This window comes from Equus quagga, chromosome 22, assembly GCF_021613505.1.
Source record: "Equus quagga isolate Etosha38 chromosome 22, UCLA_HA_Equagga_1.0, whole genome shotgun sequence".
NCBI lineage: Eukaryota > Metazoa > Chordata > Mammalia > Perissodactyla > Equidae > Equus > Equus quagga.
Window position 1 is genome coordinate 11,940,251 of NC_060288.1, and position 20,014 is coordinate 11,960,264.

Genomic DNA, 20,014 nt, shown 5'->3' on the forward strand with positions numbered 1-20,014 from the left:
ACGATGCCAAACTTAACCACTAGGCCACAGGGCCAGCCCCATTTATCTTCAATTTTTCTTTCAAAAAATTTTTCTAATGAACATATCATATATATCTTTCCACATTGCTAGATTCCCAGAAGTGAGATTGCTAGTTCAAAGATTAGACACATTTTATATTTTGATACATATACCTCGATAACTGTGCTGTCTGATACAACAACCACTAACCACAAGCAGCTACTGAGCACTTGAAATGTGGCTAGTGTGGCTGAGGAACTCAGTTCTTAATTTTAAGTAATTCTAATTAATTTAAAACTGATACTTGATTCGGTTATCAGAAAATTTTTAAGTATGTTTGGAACAAATTTGGTGTCTTCATCTACTTTATTCAATTGTAAATTTTATGAAAGCTAAATACAGATCAAGTATTTCAAATTAAAATTTAGCATCAGAATTGAGATACACTGTAAACCTAAAACGCACACTTGATTTCAAAGGCTTAGTTCAAAAAATTAATACATAAAGTTATCTTACGAATAATTTTTATATTGATTATATGTTGAAATAACATTTTTAATATATAGGGTTAATCAAATTAGATCATTAAAATTAATTATTTTTTATAAAACTTTACAAAATAAAATTATCTGTTTATTTTTACTTTTTTAATATGGCTACAAGAAAATTTAAAATTGTGTATGTGGTTCACACCATATTTCTTTTTGGATAGTGCTGCTGTAGAAAATCCGTACAAATTTCCCCGTACTCTAGCCAACCAATACTACTGTATTGAATTCATTTTCTTCTTGTAGGTATTTAAATATTGGACAAATAAACTATACATCCTTAATTTCACCATACTGTAAATGTAGAATTTATAAACCAATTTTTGGGAGAACATCCAGAGAATCTTGAACTATCATAGCATCGTGGGCTAAATGAATTATTTTGAAAAGAAAAAATGAGATATTTTATTCCACTTGATACAAGCTATTTCTAAAATGAGAATGTTTTCTTTTTATAAAATTATGATGTATAAACATTTGCCTAAGGTTTTAAGCCACAGTTAATGATTTAATAAATGTATAAAGTTATACTGTAATTAGAGTATAATATCTAGATATAATTAGAAAATTCATATGTTTACTTACACATTTCTATAAGTACCCTTTATGTTTTTATCTTAAAGTCATCCTACAATAAATATATGCAAAGAAGTGGCATCTAGCTTTAAAGGGGCATCTTATTCTGTTCTAACTTTCCAGGCAAGTTAGTGCTGGAAATATCTCCTGGAGAATAAAATAATGAACACCGGCGGCACTCCTCCAGCGCTTTAAGAGATCATGTTACCTTCACTGTTGTGGCAGGTCCCTTGGAAACCACCCTTAATTTTCCACTTACATGCACATAAAGAATGGGAGAATGAAATTACTCAAAATATTATCCAGGAGCCTCAATTAAATGCCTTGCTTAATGTATAATTAAGCACAGTTAGAATCTCAACTCCGTAAAAGAAAAAGCTTAAAATTTTATAAACATGGAAAAACTAAAAGAATAAAAAGGTACAGAATTCCTTTAAATATTAAGTTACGAAGAAAAAAGCTACTTAATAAATAAGATAGCATGAAAATAATAGATATGATTTCTCAGTTCACAAATACTCTATTCTTTGGTATAAGCTTATGTCATAATAAAAGATAGAAAATTCTCAATTCAGGATTGTGCAAAATTTAAATGTCAATCAAACTTGTTCATTAAAACACCGAATTATGTGATATGGCTATAGTTAAATAAAAGATGAAAATAACATATCTGAACCATTAATGTAGCATGTATATCTTCACTTCTTATTATAATTTATAATTCAACAATGTTTTCTACAGTAAGAGAACAAATCATATTTTATCAAGGAAAAATAAGAATTCAAAAGTAAAATTTAACATCAATAAATAATTTCTTACAGACTATAAATGTACAATCAAAAGAAATAAAAGAGCTCATAGTGCTCACACCTTAACTTCCTCAATTTTGGTTTTGGAAGTAAACTAAAATAATTTATCTTTTCATATTATATGTACAACCTACACACAGCGTATTGACAGAAAGATGAAATGTGTTTAATAAGCATATTTAAAAGTGTTTTCTATTGTTCTTTGGAATTTCAATTTAATATTTATTTCTGAATGAAAATTTATTTGTTATACTCAGTGTACAGTGGTAAAGACAAATGTTTTAACTAATGCTTTAGTCACTATTGATTACAAATATTTTCTCACCTCCCTGATATTTACTGAATCAGGTTGTGCAATTATAAATAGGGAATTTTTCATTATATATTCTGCTTGATTTTAGTATCTCAACTTAAAAAGTTATCTAACATCAGAAATTGAAATTGCTAAACTCAGAACATGGAGGGTTCTAGACATCTAGAAAATATTTAAAGATACTAGGTATATAAAGATACTAAACTGAATATAATTAAGTACCTTTATTTTACTCATCAATTAGAGCCTTATAAACCCAAATCCTGTATTAGGATTAGAAATTGCATATTTCTTTGTTTTACATAGTTGGCATTACAACTTTAACATGTATAGTAAAAAGAAAAACTTGCTCAGTCACATTAACCCTGACATGACATTAAAACAATCTGCCACTCTCTAGGCCTCAGATTCCTATTTCTGAAACAGGGTTGGAGTAGGAAAGGGAAATTTAATGAATTCCAATTTCCTTTCCAACTCTACAATTCTATAACTTTACAACAATATGATTTAGAAAGCAAATTAGCAGCACCTCAAATGTTCGCCATGGCCAAAGAAAGTATACGTTGTCAATACATGGTTGAATAATAGAATCTTAAATCTTCCTCTACCATTTTCTCCTGCCAATAAGAACTGAAATTGGAACATCCATTTTATGTCATTCAAGAATATTTGCCCAAGAATTCTTTAGTACTCGAAAAAGAAAGAGATAATTAAAACCTGCCTGAATTATTAAACCTACACCTGTATGTTTCTATAAAATACTGTTTTGAAATCTCCCTTCTGGTATACTTTTTATTAACTTCATATTTTCTTAATTAGCTACTAAAAGGATAGAGTACAAAAGTCACCACATGTAGAGGCATTTTAAAGAAGCCACAAGATCTTACCATCTACTTCTTCAATCATCATCGTCACATTCACCACCACCGCCACCACCACCAGTTATACAACACACACCAAGTGCCAGAGCATTCTGTGCAGTCTCTAAGTGTTTCTCACAATTCTGTGAGAGAGGCAATAGTATCCCTCTGTTTTAGAGATGAGGAAACTGAGGCTTAGGGAGACTGAGTACTTCACCTAAGCCACACAGCTCTGAAACAGTAGAAGCAAGACCTGAAACAGTCAGCTGTCACCAGAGCCTTTGGTCTTACTGACCAGGCTAACACCATTCATCAGTCTTCATGATTGAAGACAGGCAGCCAATGATAGCAAATACGACTGTTAATAGGAAAAAAATTTTTTAAAACTGCACAAATTCTTTCAGAGAATACTGTCTACTATCCAACAGCACATCAAAAGACATATATATCTCTAAGTCCTGAGAGATAATACATATATAGAGGAAAAAATAATTCTAGAGTATTAAAATCAAGAAGACATCTGAGTCTTTGAGTTTCCCTAAAACACTAATTCATTTTGCATTGGAGAAAGAGGTTTTATACGATCACAATTCTACTCCTATGAAGTAGTTACTGTTTCCTTCCTCTGCCTTAATTTCTAGGACAATGACTGCTGCAGTTAGAAAGACTGGAATGGGACCAGGAAAGATGGCTATCTTTCTCATAAGATGACTGACAGCCGAGATATCTTCGCTATTTCATCACAATCCAGGATTTGGTCCTCAGGTTTTCAGATTTAGAAATCTAATTTAACCTTAATAGATCCACATTGACCAATTTCAGAAAATGCCGATTCATTAATTTACAATGATGAATTCACAATTATCACAAAGATAACTACCCAGATTAGCATGACTAGTGCATACTTACCCTATAGACAGATCTAGGTGGGAAATCAAATTATAACCAGAAAGGTAAGAACTGACATAGAAGCAGAAATAGTTGTTAGGGCGTCTTCCTCAAATAAGATCTTGACAAAACTTATCAACAGGCCCTTAATATCCTTGAAGTCTTACTGGTCAGGACTATAAATTGCATATTTCCTTCTTTTAAATAGTTGGCAGTACAACCATAACATGGTATAGAAACAGAAAAACTTTAGTTCCCGGAAACTAACTTAGAGGACCACTGCCCAAGCTCGCCTGTCTCTCTCCTGGGCTTCCACAGCAGGTTAATGCAAGTGATGGAGGCGTTCTTTCTTCAGACTTTTCAGTCAAGTTGTGCTCAAGGCTAGAATTCACGCTGACTTTTAAGATGACTTGAATATCTTGTTCAGATCAATTAAGTATAGTACCGATGACACTTTCAGAGGGTGATCTTATTTCCCTCATTTCCAAATTTTTAGGGGGAATCATATAGTTGTTCTCAAGTGGGAAAGAATTTGAGGTAATAAAAAATTGAATTATTTGCACTGCAGCTTTGGAGATAAGGTTTTTTTTTTGTATGTCCACTGCCCTGTCCTAACAGTCTGAAAAAATTTATCAGGTTTATTGAGTTATAACACACCCAGTTTATTTGTACATCTGGGGAGAAAAATCTTCTAATGTACCTCATCTATATCTGTAAAAAATGGATCCTAATTTAAAAACAGGCTTATTTTAAAAAGCTCTGAGAGCCGGCCAAGTGGCACAGCAGTTATGTTTGCACGTTCCACTTCAGCGGCCCAGGGTTCACCAGTTCAGATCCGGGGTGCAGACCCCCGTACACACTGCTTGTCAAGCCATGCTGCCGCAGCCGTCCCACATATAAAGCAGAGGAAGATGGGCACGGATGTTAGCTCAGGGCCACTCTTCCTCAGCAAAAAGAGGAGGATTGGTGGTGGATGTTAGCTCAGGGCTAATCTTCCTCAAAAAAAGAAAAAAAAATTCTGCGGGGCAAGCACGGGGGCTCAATTTCCACAAGCACAGTTGAGGTTCTGCAGCAAAGAGACAAGAGGAAACCCTTCTACAAGGCACCTAGAGAACTTGGTCCATCCCTTCAATGTCACAGTGACTGATACCACTGACTCTATTGCTTAAGAAAGGCTACTTACATGAAATCAATGACAAGGAATCAGAAAGATTTAGGGGAAAACTAGGAGTCCGTAAGCTATGGGGAATGAATATGGAAAAAAACACGTGTTGAATTCAAACGATGAAGTAAAAATTAGGAAAGGATGAAAGTGCACTGTTTTGAGATGGGTGTGGAAGTTGTAATCTGAAGCTGAAAAGCAAAACAAGAATTCTTAAGAGGCACACTTTTCTCTGAGCAATAATGGGAAGAAAGATTGTTTTTCTAAAACAATAAAAAGTATGACAAAAGTCAAATTTTCATAGTAGCATGAAGGGTTAATGCTGTTAAAGTGAAAACAGCAGATGGCTTGTTTACTTTGCCTGGCTTCAATGAGTCGAGTCACCAAGGCTTCTGAGAGGGTCACGGTTATCACCTGAGTTGACGGGAGGGTTTCGGATGACATCAGCAATAATCTTGTGAGTCTCTGGAGTCAGGCCTGCTCGCTCCATGTCGAGTGGGTAGCCGGCTTTCAGCGCTTGGAGTAAGTGTGCGCCAACTGCTGTGAGAGGCAGAGTCCTGTTCTCAGATATGCTTTTCTAGAGAAATAGCAGCAAAACAGCCAGTGAGTTTTAAAAGTTCCCACTGTACCGTATGGAAAGAAAATGTCCAAAACCTTCAGGCAGTAAATGTTCACTGAGAAATATACAATGGACTAAACCCTCACTTAAAATTTTCCTTTTAACTATTTCTTTAAAACTACCCACATTATAGAATTCCACAGGTTTTACTTTTTATACTTATTATATTGAATAAAACAAAGTCACCTCACCGTAGCTAAGAAATTAATCCTGGTCCCTCTGTAATTATTCACTTTAAAACCTATTAGCGGCAGAGACTAATCACTCTATATAAGTCTAATAGCTACCACGACCTTTTGAAAATATAGTTAACTGTAATCGAATATTCTACATTCTTGAAATAACACATGGTACTTCAGTTACATGAATTTCCAAGAAGACAAATCCCAAAATGCTTATTGATAACATACGGCTCCAGATGCATTCTATAAAAGGTTCTTGAGAAGATTTTAATAGGTGTTTTAAACTGGCTCTACTCATAAAATGATAATAACCACAATTTAACGAGGGCTATTTTCCTACTATTGAACTTGATGTGAATTTAGACAGTGTTATATATTTATGGAGCTTTTTAAATGAATGAAGCCCCAAATCTATTTAAGATACGTACTATATAAAACATTCCTTAAAATACTCAAAAGTTTAGTCATTCAGCTCTAAAGTATATTCTCTTTTAAAACATCTTGGAAGTCTGCATTTGGATTGTATTCGTGTGAATGTTGATGCTTTCACAGAATAGAGCATTAAAGCAATATTTTCATCCTTCAAAGATAAGTTTTAAATTACTTTCATTAAATGTCTACCCTTTTCTACTAGATAGTGTGCACCATGTGTGCATAACATCAGGGTTATTTGATACCAGGCATCAAATTACCTAAAACTAATTGTATTATTGCTCCTGATTAATTAGTCCTTAGGCATGTTTAACTTTGTGATTAACTAGCAAGACTCTCTCAGACTCCTGGGAGATACAGATAATTACACCACGATATTACACAATAATACACAACCAAATAATAGCAAAAGGCATAAATGAAGATACACCACTCTTCACATTTTTAACCACGAATATGCGACATAGTACATAAAACCTCCTATCATGGCTGAGTATTAGAATGTACTTTATTCAGAAAATTTGGAGGCTATACCAAATTTTCTTAGTAACTATATTCAGTTATACCCCCATATATGGTCAAATTATGTGTAGATAAGCATATTTAACATGTACATGTAAGTTACTGTTTAAATAAAGAGTGAACTTAAAATTCCTATTTATCATGTAATTTGTTTCAAAAATAGTACAATGGAATTATCTGGTTTCTCGTGAAATGGCTTTTGTACTTTTAATTAAGGAATTTGACTATCTAATTAGAACATCTATTAAGTGATGAAGACAAGCTATGGACTGTTTACTCTTATTTATACTGGACCTTAACCAGAATAAAAAGTGTGTAATGTAGCCTAGTGGATGGAGACACAGAGAACAGGAAAAGCAGACAGTGGACCCTATAGCCTGTTCCAAACCAATTTAATGTCAGAGAGGATACGAATTCACATTAGTTAAACTTAGCTGGAATTACTCTGTCCCTATTCCATTAAGATATACTCTCCATTTTGTATATTAAGAAAACTTCAACAACCTTAAGGATTTATGCCAGAACAATGAAGAAACATTAAGTATGGCCATTTTTCACAGTAATTAGATTTTTTCAAAGAGCATTAGGTATGGTTAAAAAAATAGAACAATACTAGAGGACAGAGAGTAAAAATCAAGTTTGTTGTTTTTTTAAACTCATTTCTAACGTCCTTCCAGAGATAGTCCGCACATTTTTGTAGACATACTCAAGGATATGTGAATGTATAAGCATGCAAATATAGATGGAGATACATTCTGAGAAATGCATCCTTAGGCAATTTCATCATTGTGCGAACATCATAGAGTGAACTTACACAAACCTAGATGGTATAGCCTACTACACACCTCGCCTATATGGTACTGATCTTATGGGACCACCATCATAGATGGAGTCCACCATTGACCTAACCGGCATTGTGCAGCACATCACATATACACATAAACATTCACATGTTTATTTTTCATACTGCTCTGCATCTCCCTTTTTACTTAAGAATATATCTTGGAGATTATTTCTTATCAGTCCATATACTAATAGTTTTTTAACTATTAATCCAATTTAAAAAGAAAATTGTCTTAAAATATGGCTGCTCTAATATCCCTAAGATATAACTGTGTTTACCAGTACCTCTCGTATAAGATAATCATGGTAAAACTATTCTTGCTGTTCTTACTTGACAGAGGCAAGCTTAGCAGAAAAAGAAAATGACACCATATTCTAAAATTAAATACAAAATAAAACAACATAAAATATTGTAGGATTAGAAGAAATCTATCCCAAGTCACAACTTTAATAATGAAAAGCTGATAAAACACATGTTTAGAGAGAATTTAAAAATTCTCTCCACTTGAAAGTAACACTCACCAAAGACATGTTCTTTTCTTGGAATAAAGAATATGTGACGGCCACAGAGTGTGAAAGTGAGCGTGCTTCATCTTTCACCACCGGACTTTTCTGCTGTTCTTGAGGTTTTGTACTTGGAAAGAGGTCTGTCTACAAAATTTTAAATGTAGCACAAATGATCAATAATGCTATCAATATAATGATAGATAGAATATCAATATGATCATTAAGCATGAGGGGCAAAAAATAGTCTAAGGAGCAGTCAAAAATTCCATTTTTATGAGGACCTCGAAGAGAAGTTTTTTTTTTTTTTTACATATTGATTTAAAAGGTAAAAAGGGAATAAGTCTTTAATAAAATATTTCTAATAACAAACATGGCTGTGGAAGTAGAAACTCCTAGTCCTTCCTTTAGCTAATAAGAGGGAATAGAAAACGAGCTATGATGTGGACCACTCTGCCTTTAAATTAGTCCCCTAATCCCCTAGAAGCGAATATTGAATGGATGAATAAACAGAATTAGTATTCAAATTTAGGTACTACAGCCACAAATTCTGCTAATGTATCATAAGTATACATATAGAGTTTAAAAAGATACATACAGACTGTGGGTTCTAAACTTGAAGCATTATGCAAATTCTTAAATACGGTTCCTTAAGAGATGTTTAAAAGAAAAAAAGGAGGGGATTGAAAAACAAGATTAATTAAGAAATACTAGAATTTTTTTAAAGACTGCAAAAAAGGTAAATACTAAATGATAGTTATGATGGTACTAAATGATGTATGATTCACACAGATATATGAACAGTTTCCCTCCAAAATGCCAACTTTACCTTCCAAAACAAAAGAACCAATACTAAAATTAAAAGAATTAAATCCAACAGAACTTGGCTTATTGTAACCCACACTGGTCCATTCCTACCCTAAACGAAAGTGAGTCTGTAGATTAGTTCACAGGTCCCTGGGACAACCGCAGGCTGGGGAACAGAGAAGCCAGAAAACACAAGACCTAAGGTCTCCAGGTGATTTTAAGCACCCCTAGATTTTCAAGGAAGAACATTTTTTATTCAATGAAAATGAGTTATTTCCATCTGAGACCTTAACACTGTGAAAATTGGCCTTAAATTTCTAGGAATGCCTAAAATCAAACTCCAGATTCCTCAGGATTACAGTGTAGTCTATACCTGGAGGCAACAATGGGACAGCCCTACACCAAGGTCTTGGAAATGTGACCACCGTGACTTATGCTGGCAAATTCATAAGGATTTTAGGATTCATGGGACAAAATCATAATATCATCTGTAAATGTGTGACTGAAGCATTTAGAAACATCTAAAACACTCAGCAAAGTAATTAAGGTGAGAGCAATGGTCTCAAGGTGATTCTAATAAGCAAAAATCTAATCAAATCATGCTTTATATAGATAAACAGAACAGAGTGGTCAATTACAGAAACATATAAATAGGAAAGGAAGAAGGACAAAAGTAGGCAAGGCCAACCCAAGCAGTGCTCAGATGAGAAGACATCTTGGCTAACGAGATTTGAATATTATCGTTTTCTTGGCAAGTAGTGCATGAGAATGGCTCAAACTGCTTTTGTTCCTGAGAGACTGCTACTCAAGACACCGTCAGGATTTCCCTCGTACGCCAAGCTTGCTGAACAACTTTCAGACAAGACAGCTTCCTTTATATCTTCTTCCTCTATGGGAGGGAACATACTGGTTGGGTCAAGTGAAACTTTTCCAGTATTCTCACTACAATGAACTCACATTCCAATATTTACACTTACATTTATATATACACACAAATGCATATACATAAACCAAGTTCACAGAGAAAGATAACGCAAATCTGCTCCCCAAAACACAACTACTCTGTGACAAGACCTACCAACTTTTTGGATTACAAGGGTGAGGACTGAACCCCCAGCCTAGACCACGGCAAACGCCACAGTGGAGCGGCCAGCTAGGCTTCCCCAGAAAATATGTATTCTATCCTGATGCATGTTTAACTAAAAACTGCAAAACACAGCTATTCTGAAGCTTTAAAATAGAAATAGAAACATGTACCGCCTGGCTCTGTTTTATTTAGGGGTGGTGTGTGCTCAGAACATCAAATCCCCACCTCTAGGGTTACTTGATTGGAGTTATCTTTTGCATTGATGTGAGAGTATAGCTCTGATATGCTTCCATATACAAAGTGAAATCCCACAAAGGTTTGGAAAACACTTGATTGCCTTGGGTCAGATAATTCAAATTCTAAAATTAGGCATCATATATATGACATGGAAAAAGTCAAACAGAAACATTTATAGTTCTCACCAAAGCAGTAAACCAATATTCAACTAATATAATTTTTGATTAAAATCCCTAAATGACAGGATAGGGAAACAAAAATAAATTTCTTTCCCAAAGAAGAGTTCATAAATATTTTTTCTCATACATCTATACATACTATAATTGACCACAAAGACAAACAATGTTATCAAAATGACACCAATATTATTCATCAAGGGATGGGGCTCCTCTTTAACTTTTTTAATTAGTTTGTTACAGTTCTCATTATGACTACAGTGTGCTGTTTTAATCTACCTTTTAAGTGTGATTAGAAAAATAGTTGTCTATCTCTTTTAAGGCTTTTCTAAGTAGCTGCCAACTATGAATTAATCTTTGGAGGGGGGTGGACATTTTAAAAAATTATAATTTTCATAAAATGTATTTCTATAAAATGATTTTAAAATGCTTTTCCTAAATGGCTATCTTTTTTTTTTCTCCCCAAAGCCCAGTACATAGTTGTATATCCTAGCTGTAAGTCCTTCCAGTTCTTCTGTGTGGGATGACTCCACAGCACGGCCTGATGAGCAGTGTGTAGGTCCACGCCCAGGATCCAAAACATCGAACTGCAGGCCGCTGAAGCGGAAAGTGCAAACTTAACCACTCGGCCACAGGGTTGGCCCTGAAACAGCCATCTTAATGGGTTTAATATTCATGTTCTCATATTTGTAATTTTTGATTTGTACTATGACAGTATTTAACTTTTACTTCAAAATTTTAAGTAAATATATTAAAAGCTCAGTGAAACTACTGAATAACAGAACCGCCTTCATTTATTAATTTTTTTTTTTAGTAAACAGTTTGAATTTGCAGAATAGTTCAGGTGTAATACCTAACCACAGAAATTAGCAGTCATTTTCTCTATCCAGGAGGTTGAAAAGATTTCATATCCATTATTTGGAGCATTTATCTTTTGCCCTCCTTCAATTTCCTCTCTTGAAGTGGGGTTGGGCAGGATAATTCTTTCATTATTAAATAATACTATTAATTCATGAAAGAAGATACTACCATCAAGAGTCCAAAGAGAGGAAACTTAGTCAATTAACACTGGTTAAGTATGGTATTCTTTATCAAATTGTTAAGAAATTATAACTTTGTTTTTAAAATATCCAATATGAAACATAAGAAATTTTCACATGATGTCTGGCATAAAAGTATGAAAAGAAAATTTAAAGTTGCCAAAGATATTCTACATCAAAAGAGGGAAATGCTACATACAAAAAGCAGAAGAGTTTTCTACTGAGAGTTAGAGAATGACTTTTCTAAAGTGGGATGGGTCTGTTCACAGCTTACAGAAGGTTCTCAGAAATAAAAACAATACTGCCTTGTATATTTTTAACTCTTCCAACTTTGTATACACATCCCCTATCTTTTATCTTTCTGATTTATCTGTTGTTTCTTTGATATGGGGAAGGACATTTTCATTGTGTGAGGGAGGAAATGGAGACCCAAAGATGTTACAGAACACGTTCGGGTTCACCAAGTCAACTATGGCAGAATCAAAATCCTGATCCCTGACTCCGAGTCCAGCGGTCTCTCTACCACTTCACCCTGCCTCACCCTCTCTGCTGGAGTACACAGGACAGTGCAGTCTGCCTGTGGAGCTGAAGAAGCAAATCCAAACAATCCTTGTAGAAATGGTCATTTATGGTGGAGCAAGAAGTAATAAAAGGATATGAAGAAAACACTCTTAAGACTGAAGAGAATAACATGGAATCTACTTAACATCAAATGGTAGCATGAGTGGAAGGGCTAAGGTAATTAGGGAATACGACAAACAACGAGAAAAACAAAGTGGCTGGGCTTCCTTATCAACTAACAGCAAGGATAACTTTGCAGCTTTAACTTTTACCTACATTTGAAAGTAAAAGTTAGAATTTATCAGCCTAAAATACAGTACTCACTCAAATTTAAAAACGAAACCTCTCAACAAAACAGGAAAAAATAGTAATAGAAATAAAAATGGACAACTACTTCATTATCATCTTAAGAACTATGTAACTAACGTGTTTTTATAACTGATTTGCTGCAGAAACAATCTGAATTCATTTTCTAAGTGTCTGGTGTGGAAATGAAAATAAAGGCAAAAAATGTTGCTTTTGGAGGGTGTTTTGAAATGGTCAAAAAATGTGTGTATTCTCTCAAAGTTCCTGCAAACCATAGTATTTTACCTGAATACTATTTGTTTGACTGAAATGTTTGATGACTTCCAAGAGAGGGGCCAACATAGTAGCTTTGCCTTCAGAAACACCGTCGATCCTTTTCACATTTTCAACCGTAGTAGGTCTGTCATAGAAAAAAAGGGGCAAGAAAGCACTGAAATACTATCACTCCAGCAACACAGCTGACATTCGTCTTCATACTGATGCTCAATAAACGTATATTTTTTCCAACAACCAAAAACAATGCATAATACAGCTAATCCTGTTTTATAATGTTTTTCTTTGCTTTCCACTCTTTAAAGATTTGCTGTTTTAGTAATCTGTGAATAAAAATACCACCACCCCAAAAACACAGTACTAACTGGAAAACAGGCCGTAATCATAAAGAAACAGGCTAACACCTCATGTTTTACTCTATTATTGATCTCATTTTTATAGATATGAAAAGAAAAACTATGAGGCTCTAACTGAGGAGAACTAAGAGCCTAAGAAACTCTCAGAATAAAGTCTCATTCATTATTTACAAAGTGTTTACCTGTTACAGTAAACCTGCTAACTACTTTAGGCTTTTAATGCAGTATTTCTTACTGTGTCCAATATCCAAAAGGCTGTATGATGTCTTCTTTCTAAAATAGCTGCCAATCTAATGATTACTCCTTTTCTTTTAAATATCTTCTCTGAATATTTAAGTGTGGTCTTAGAATATTTATTTTTCAATGAAACAGTTATTGTAAAATATAAGCACTATGTAGTATCATTAGAAAATTCTGCAGTAAAGTAACATCTCTCAGATGAAATTTAGTGACAGAAACAATTTTTTAAAAGGAAGCATAAAAGAAGAATACAATTACCAGGCAACTATTCTTTGGAATAATTCCTTCTAAATATTTATTGACCACCTAGAATTGACAGGTTGCTGTGCTTGGTGCTTTGGAAGATACAAAGAGGTGAGAAACATACTATCTTTATTCACAGAGTTCAAAATCTAGAAGATATAACACATGTACATGAATAATAACGAAAACATAAATAAAGCATGTGTGGAAATGCCATAGACGCATTTGTAGAATTTTCATTTGAAAGTCCTTCATAAATTCCAGAGAGGAATTACTTTGCTGATAAGAACATGGAAGACTTCAGGGAGAAAACAATCATAAAGCTAGATCTTGAAGGATTTCTTAACAGGAGTTTTGAGGAATTGAGGAAACTATAAGGCAGAAACAACACTGTAAATAAGCATATGGAAAGTGCAAAAGGGTTTTAACAAATGGTAAACAATCTAGGTACGATAAGCCATTCAAGATCCCGTGACTTCGATGGAAAAGTAGGTTTAAGTCCACAAACGGAGGGCCTTGAAGTGGAAGCTAAAGAAGCTACACGATGGGAAACTAGTTAAGCAGAAGTGCACGATGTAGGAGATTCATTTGGTGCTCACATATCAGATGAGACAGAGAGAGACCGAGGAAAGAGTGACTGGTTGAGAGGCTTTTGCAATACTCCAAGGGTAATGGTCTGAACTAAATGGTGTCACTAAAAAGAGGGAGGATGGCATAGGCAGACACACATGGAATATTTAAATAAAAAACCTAAAAACTATTTAAATAAGAGGAAGAAGGGGATATATATTAGAGGAGTGAAAATGATACCAGGGGTTTTAAACATGCATGACTGAGAACAAAAATAAGAAACTCAGAACGAAGAGTTTTAGTGTTTGCACGAAACGCATGTAGGGAGGGCTGGATGACGAGTTAGATTTTATATATCCCGGATCTGACTGCTGACAACAGCTGGTTTTCATTCATGTGGAAACGTGGGACTAAAGCTCACCGAAGAGATCACTTCTAGCAGCCTGGGAGATCTGCGAGTCCCCTCACATGCGACAGTTGACGCCATAGGCTTATTATCACAATGATATATTTTACAAACCTATTATGTTAGAAGAAAATAAGCTAGAACATATACAAATAGATGGTTTACCTCATTTTGGCCATATCCAACAGTATCTTATTTGTTGCAAGGATAGCTGGAGGAACGTCCATGTTATGGGCACGTTTCTGCCTAGCTTCTACCAATTCACCGTATAACAGAGTCTGAACAAAAAAACAAAGAAACAACTCAATATTTTTTAAACGTACTTAGAAAAATCCAGTCCTTTATTTTTAGAGCTTCAGACATTACATTTTTCCCTTAGGATGAAAATAAACTGAACTTTATCTCGGAGTCTTAGCTAAAGAACAATTTTTAAAATACTGGCAACAGAATTGAAGCATGCATAGAATTATAACCATCCTCTCAGAAACTGTCTTTTTACAAAAGCCATACCTGAGACTCTTGCTCTTGAGCTGAAATAACAGGTTCTGAGGACTTGTAAGATTTTCTTGGTGATTCCAACATGACGCTAAAATATTTAAAAGAAAATAAATAATAAAGGCTTTTCTTTCCCCTAGTTCACCTTTATTTCACCCTCAGAACAAGAATATCTTTCCAAGTCAACACTAACATTTATTCTTTGAAGTCCCAGCAAGGCAATTTGTTACTTATATGACAGCCTAGATTTTAAACATTCTGGATCAAACAAATTCATTATAATGGTAAAGTTAAAACTGTAATTTGAGTTTATCACAAAATTGGCATACTTAAGAAGGGTATTTGCCCCATCCTCATCCTCAACCAAATGCTTTGAAAGAAAATATTCCTTATATATACTGAAGATAGCTTTCTTAACCAAAAGGAATACACTCTATGATTCTTAATGTGATATCACTAGTTTTTGGTTGGTGAGGAACATTAGCATGGGATTAACCAAATTATTCACAATTTTCTTCAAAATCAAAGAAAAATAAGCCAAAAGGAGTAATTTCACATTTTGAAAGACAAAAAACACCTAACTGGCAAACAACATGGTATGAAAGGTGCCAGGTATCAAACTACATAGAAAACCAATTTCTACAGAGGCATGTTCATGGATAAATAATTATAAATAGAAAAAGTCATAAAAATGAAATTGCATAAAATAGCCTATAAAAGATGACTAATTTAAATAAATTCCTGCTTTTTTTTAGGGAGAAAGGGGGGAGAACATGCTTGCTATTTAAGAAATGTTTATAAATTTCTCTGTTGCAAGAATTCAAAATCTGTAGTGTAAAGTAAGATTTTGTTTTCACCATTACCAAATCCGTTCACCAAAATAAATAGATTTGAACCAGGGGAAAGATAACTCCAGTTCAAAGAATTAGTAACACCAGGTTACTCAAGACAATTATACATTTGTTTTAAGTCGTATAATTAAATTAACCTTCATGTTAGTATTTACGGAAATCTTTATACTAATGTACAATTTACAAAATGGTATTTTAAATTATTTCACAGACAAATTTTGTTATCATATATACTGGCAAAATTCTGGGTAACACATCCCTGAATCAGAAATATATGTGGAAAACATTTAATAGAAAATGTTTTGCCTATGAATGCTATTAAAAGTGCACAAAAGAAAAGCTCAAAATAACTACGATGAATATCATCAAAGAGATAAGTGGAGGTAGTATATCCATGAAACAAGAAAAGATTGCCACATGTTACTAAAGAAACAAAAGAGAATGAGAAAGAGTTCTCAGAAATTAAAAATTTGAACACTAAAATTAAAATTTCACTAAATGGGAGGGGATATAAAGTCAAGGAACTCTCCAAGAGAGAAAACAAGCAAAAAGAGATTAAAAATAGGAGAAAATAAAAATTAGTAATAGGAACACTAAAAAACCAAGAAAAGAAAAAAAAAGACAGAAAATAGGAGAAAAGAAAAATTATTACGGGAACACTAAAAACCAAGCACAGAAAACAAAAAGACAATTATTAACACCAGGTAAAATTAAGGTAGTGGTGGCCATGATAACACAGTTTGGCTTAGCAGCATATAATATTTGATATTAATAATGTAAAAGGAAATTATTAATATGACCAAACTTGAAATATAATTATGTTGAGGTGGAGGGATTGAAAGAGGGGAAATGAGGGGAGGTGATATGGGAGATAAGCCCTAATCTACCATGATAAGGCATAAACAGAAAATTTCTAAAACTGTTATGTCAAAAAACAGTAATCCACACGTGTCACTTAGAAATATGAAGGCAAATATCAGAGAAACCAGCTGGAAGGTTTGAGGGTGACTGCTTCTACAGAACAGAACAAAGTGTATTTGGGAAGGGTGTGGACTGGTGTGCTTTGTTATAAGCCTTTAAGTACCAATTGACTTTTTAAACCACGTACACGTATTATTTTAATGAAAACTCAAATGAATTTTAAAATAAGTTATTGATATGTAAGCATCCTTCTCATTTCTGTACGCTAAGCTCATATATTAAAGTTAACTCCTGGAGCACTCCACAGGTATTTCAAACTCAGTATGTGTATCACTAAACTCCTAATTTTAACCTCATCCCCTGAATATCCAACCTCTCAAATTTGTCTTCCTCTTATGTTGCCTAATGAAGGGCATGACAGTATGCTCACCCGCAATCAACAACAGAAACCTAAGAGTCAGCTTCAAATCTTCCATTTCCCTTAACCCACCTATCTTTTTAACCACCAATTCCTAACAATTCTATCTCCTAAATATGTTACAAATCTATTTCTTTCCACGCCCACTGCAACTTCTCTTGTCTAAGCCACCATCATCTCTTGCAAATACTACCACAATAGCCTCCTTATTTATGTCTCTACAACTCTGATCCTCCTACAATCCATTCCCTCCATAGCAGAGTCATCAATCAAAGGTTGGCACCCTAGGGTGCATGGGCCAAATCCATCTGTTCTGGTAAGGACTGTAAGCCAAGACTGGCTTTTTACATTTTTTAACAGTTAAAAAAAAAAAATCAAAAGAAGAACATTTTGTGACATGTGAAAATTATATGAAATTCAAATTTCAGTGTCCATAAATAAAGCTTTATTGGAACATAGCCACACTCATTCGTTTATATACCATCTACGCTGCTTTGAGGCTATAAGGGCAAAGTTGAGTAGTTGAGACAAAGACCACATGGCCCTCAAAACCTAAAATATTTACTACCTGATCCTTTACAGAAAATGTTTGTCAACCTCTGTTCTCAATCATAAACTTGATCATGTCACTGTTCTGCTTAAAACCCTTCCTTAGCTCCTAACTGCCTTCATGATCAAGCTGAGTGTTTGAAAGGAACTTGATATTCTGGTCCCCGTTTAATTCTCTCGTCTTAAATTTTACCACTTTTTTGCCTCCTTGTACCAGGTAATCTCCAGTCACACTACTGAGTTCCTCTATCATATCAGACATTCTCTTGCCTTCAGGTTTCAGTATGTGGTCCATTCCTCTGCTTAGAAAACTCCCCTCACTTCATCTGACTAAGTTCTACTTAAGCTTCAAGTGTCACTTCCGGGAAGCCTCCTAAAGCCTCTATGTGTTTCCAAAGTGTCATATCACTGGATGGTAATTTTATGTTCCCTTATTTCTATATCCCACTAGAGCATAAACTCTCGGAGGGCCAGTGACTATGTCTCTATTATTCTCCACTGAATCTCAACGCCTAGACTAGGACCTGGCACAAAGAGGACACCCAGTAAAAACACAGAAAAGTTTAAATGAAGAAATGCTCCAGCATATTGAATGGATATATTGTTTTGTACACTCTTTAAACTCTTTGTTTACCTAAAACATAGTAATCAGACACCACATACCCGAACAAAAAGAAATTGTTTTGGGTGGGAGACATATTGTGATCAATGTTTTTGTTGGATCCAAAGTAGTATTACCTATCTAAATAATAAAGCCATTAGAAAGTGAATAACAGTATTAGAGCACACTCATTTCGTTCATCTGATATGTATGTAAACACAGTCACTTACTCTGTCTACAGGCCCTGACAAGTTTTTCAAATTCTCCGTCTTCAGACCTTCCGTAATTCTATACATTCGCCACACTTTTATTAAGTCAGCAAGTCAAATATTCAGCTTAAAAGTACAATAGGTGCATTACCTTTGTCCTTACCAACTCTACTATCCACCATTTTATGATGCCATAAAATCTTTTCTTAAAAAAAATGGGGTGGGAATATATATTTCATACAAAGATAATTAGTGTTTAGATGGTAGAGGTTGACAATTATAAACCTGAAACCTAGCTCTGCCATTAACCACATGCTCTTGAAGAAGTTAGTTAACTTCTTAACCTTTGGTATCTTCAACTGTAAAATGGGGATAAATAATAGTAGCTAACTCATATGTTGTTGTAAGAATTAAATGAGATATTACATATAAAATGCTTAGTATTTAGCATAGAGCCTGGCAAACAATAATACCCAAAAAGTGTTAACTATTAAATTAATGTTAATACTATCATTTTATAGGCCTGCTGTAATAATTACAACACTGGAGGCTTATGCTTTAACTTCTTCTGCCAGTGAAATAGCCCAACATCTGACAGACCTTTATCTTTAGGAAAGAAAGGAAAAAAGTGCTGATAAAGTATACATAGAAAAGAAAAATTTTGAACTTTGTACCTTTTTTTAGGAATGTTACTCCCAGAAGAAATTTTATCAAATGCTTTATAAGAATACATCTTCTCCAAGTTAGCCTGCTTTTAAACATACAAAGATCCGTTATAAGAAAATTAGAAGTTTCAAAAAACTTTTATACATGAAGAAAATAAAATACAAAATATCACGAAGACAATTTTTCCTCTGACTAACCAAGTCATCAAACAAATCACCTGAAAATAGGCTCTTGAATTATCAGCTTCTAGGGTTCTAAAGGCAGTTAGAAATGCAACACAACGTCCCATTGCCCCCAGATCTATAGAGAACATGTGATCAAAAGAATTCTTTGAGACACAGCAAGAGCCAAAGTTACAAAAATGATTCCATTACATTCTGCACACTTGAAGAAAGCAGAGAAAGTTCACTAGAAAATTTAATTCAGCATATTTGTCTAATACCCCAGTGTTCTAATTAGCTGAAGTCTGCCTATGGGTAAGTATTTAATCTGTAATACTTACCTAAGATCTAAAACCACAGCAAGGAAGTATGTGTGTATGTGCTTGTCCATGTATGTGTGTATAATTTTAATGAGAACATTTAGGAATCAGGAATACTTTTCCATACTCTACGTATCACAATATGTAAAAAAAAAAAAAAAAGCAAGCCAAATGAGCTATAAAATAGGCTTAAAAGAATCAAAATAAGTTACTTTCTCAAGTACTTCTAACTGTGCTATTAACTTCAGAAATCATATATCACA

At 34.1% G+C, this 20,014-nt stretch overlaps 1 protein-coding gene across 7 annotated transcripts in view; it reads right to left on the reverse strand.

The window, feature by feature from the left end:
- The window catches only part of WRN (WRN RecQ like helicase), a 125,833-nt gene that overhangs the window by 10,508 nt on the left and 95,311 nt on the right, over window positions 1-20,014 (reverse strand). For 6 of the 7 annotated variants that reach the window (XR_006886647.1, XR_006886646.1, XM_046648540.1 and 3 more), the window contains 6 exons: window positions 19,279-19,355; window positions 15,071-15,146; window positions 14,726-14,838; window positions 12,758-12,872; window positions 8,277-8,405; window positions 5,571-5,733 (listed from right to left, as the gene is read on the reverse strand). Coding sequence is in view for 5 of the 7 variants with exons in the window: in XM_046648540.1 (XP_046504496.1) it covers window positions 5,571-5,733; window positions 8,277-8,405; window positions 12,758-12,872; window positions 14,726-14,838; window positions 15,071-15,146; window positions 19,279-19,355 (673 nt within the window). In the remaining 2 variants the exon portion in view is untranslated. The remainder of the gene's footprint in view (window positions 1-5,570; window positions 5,734-8,276; window positions 8,406-12,757; window positions 12,873-14,725; window positions 14,839-15,070; window positions 15,147-19,278; window positions 19,356-20,014) is intronic. The other variant, XM_046648539.1, reaches the window with a different exon arrangement.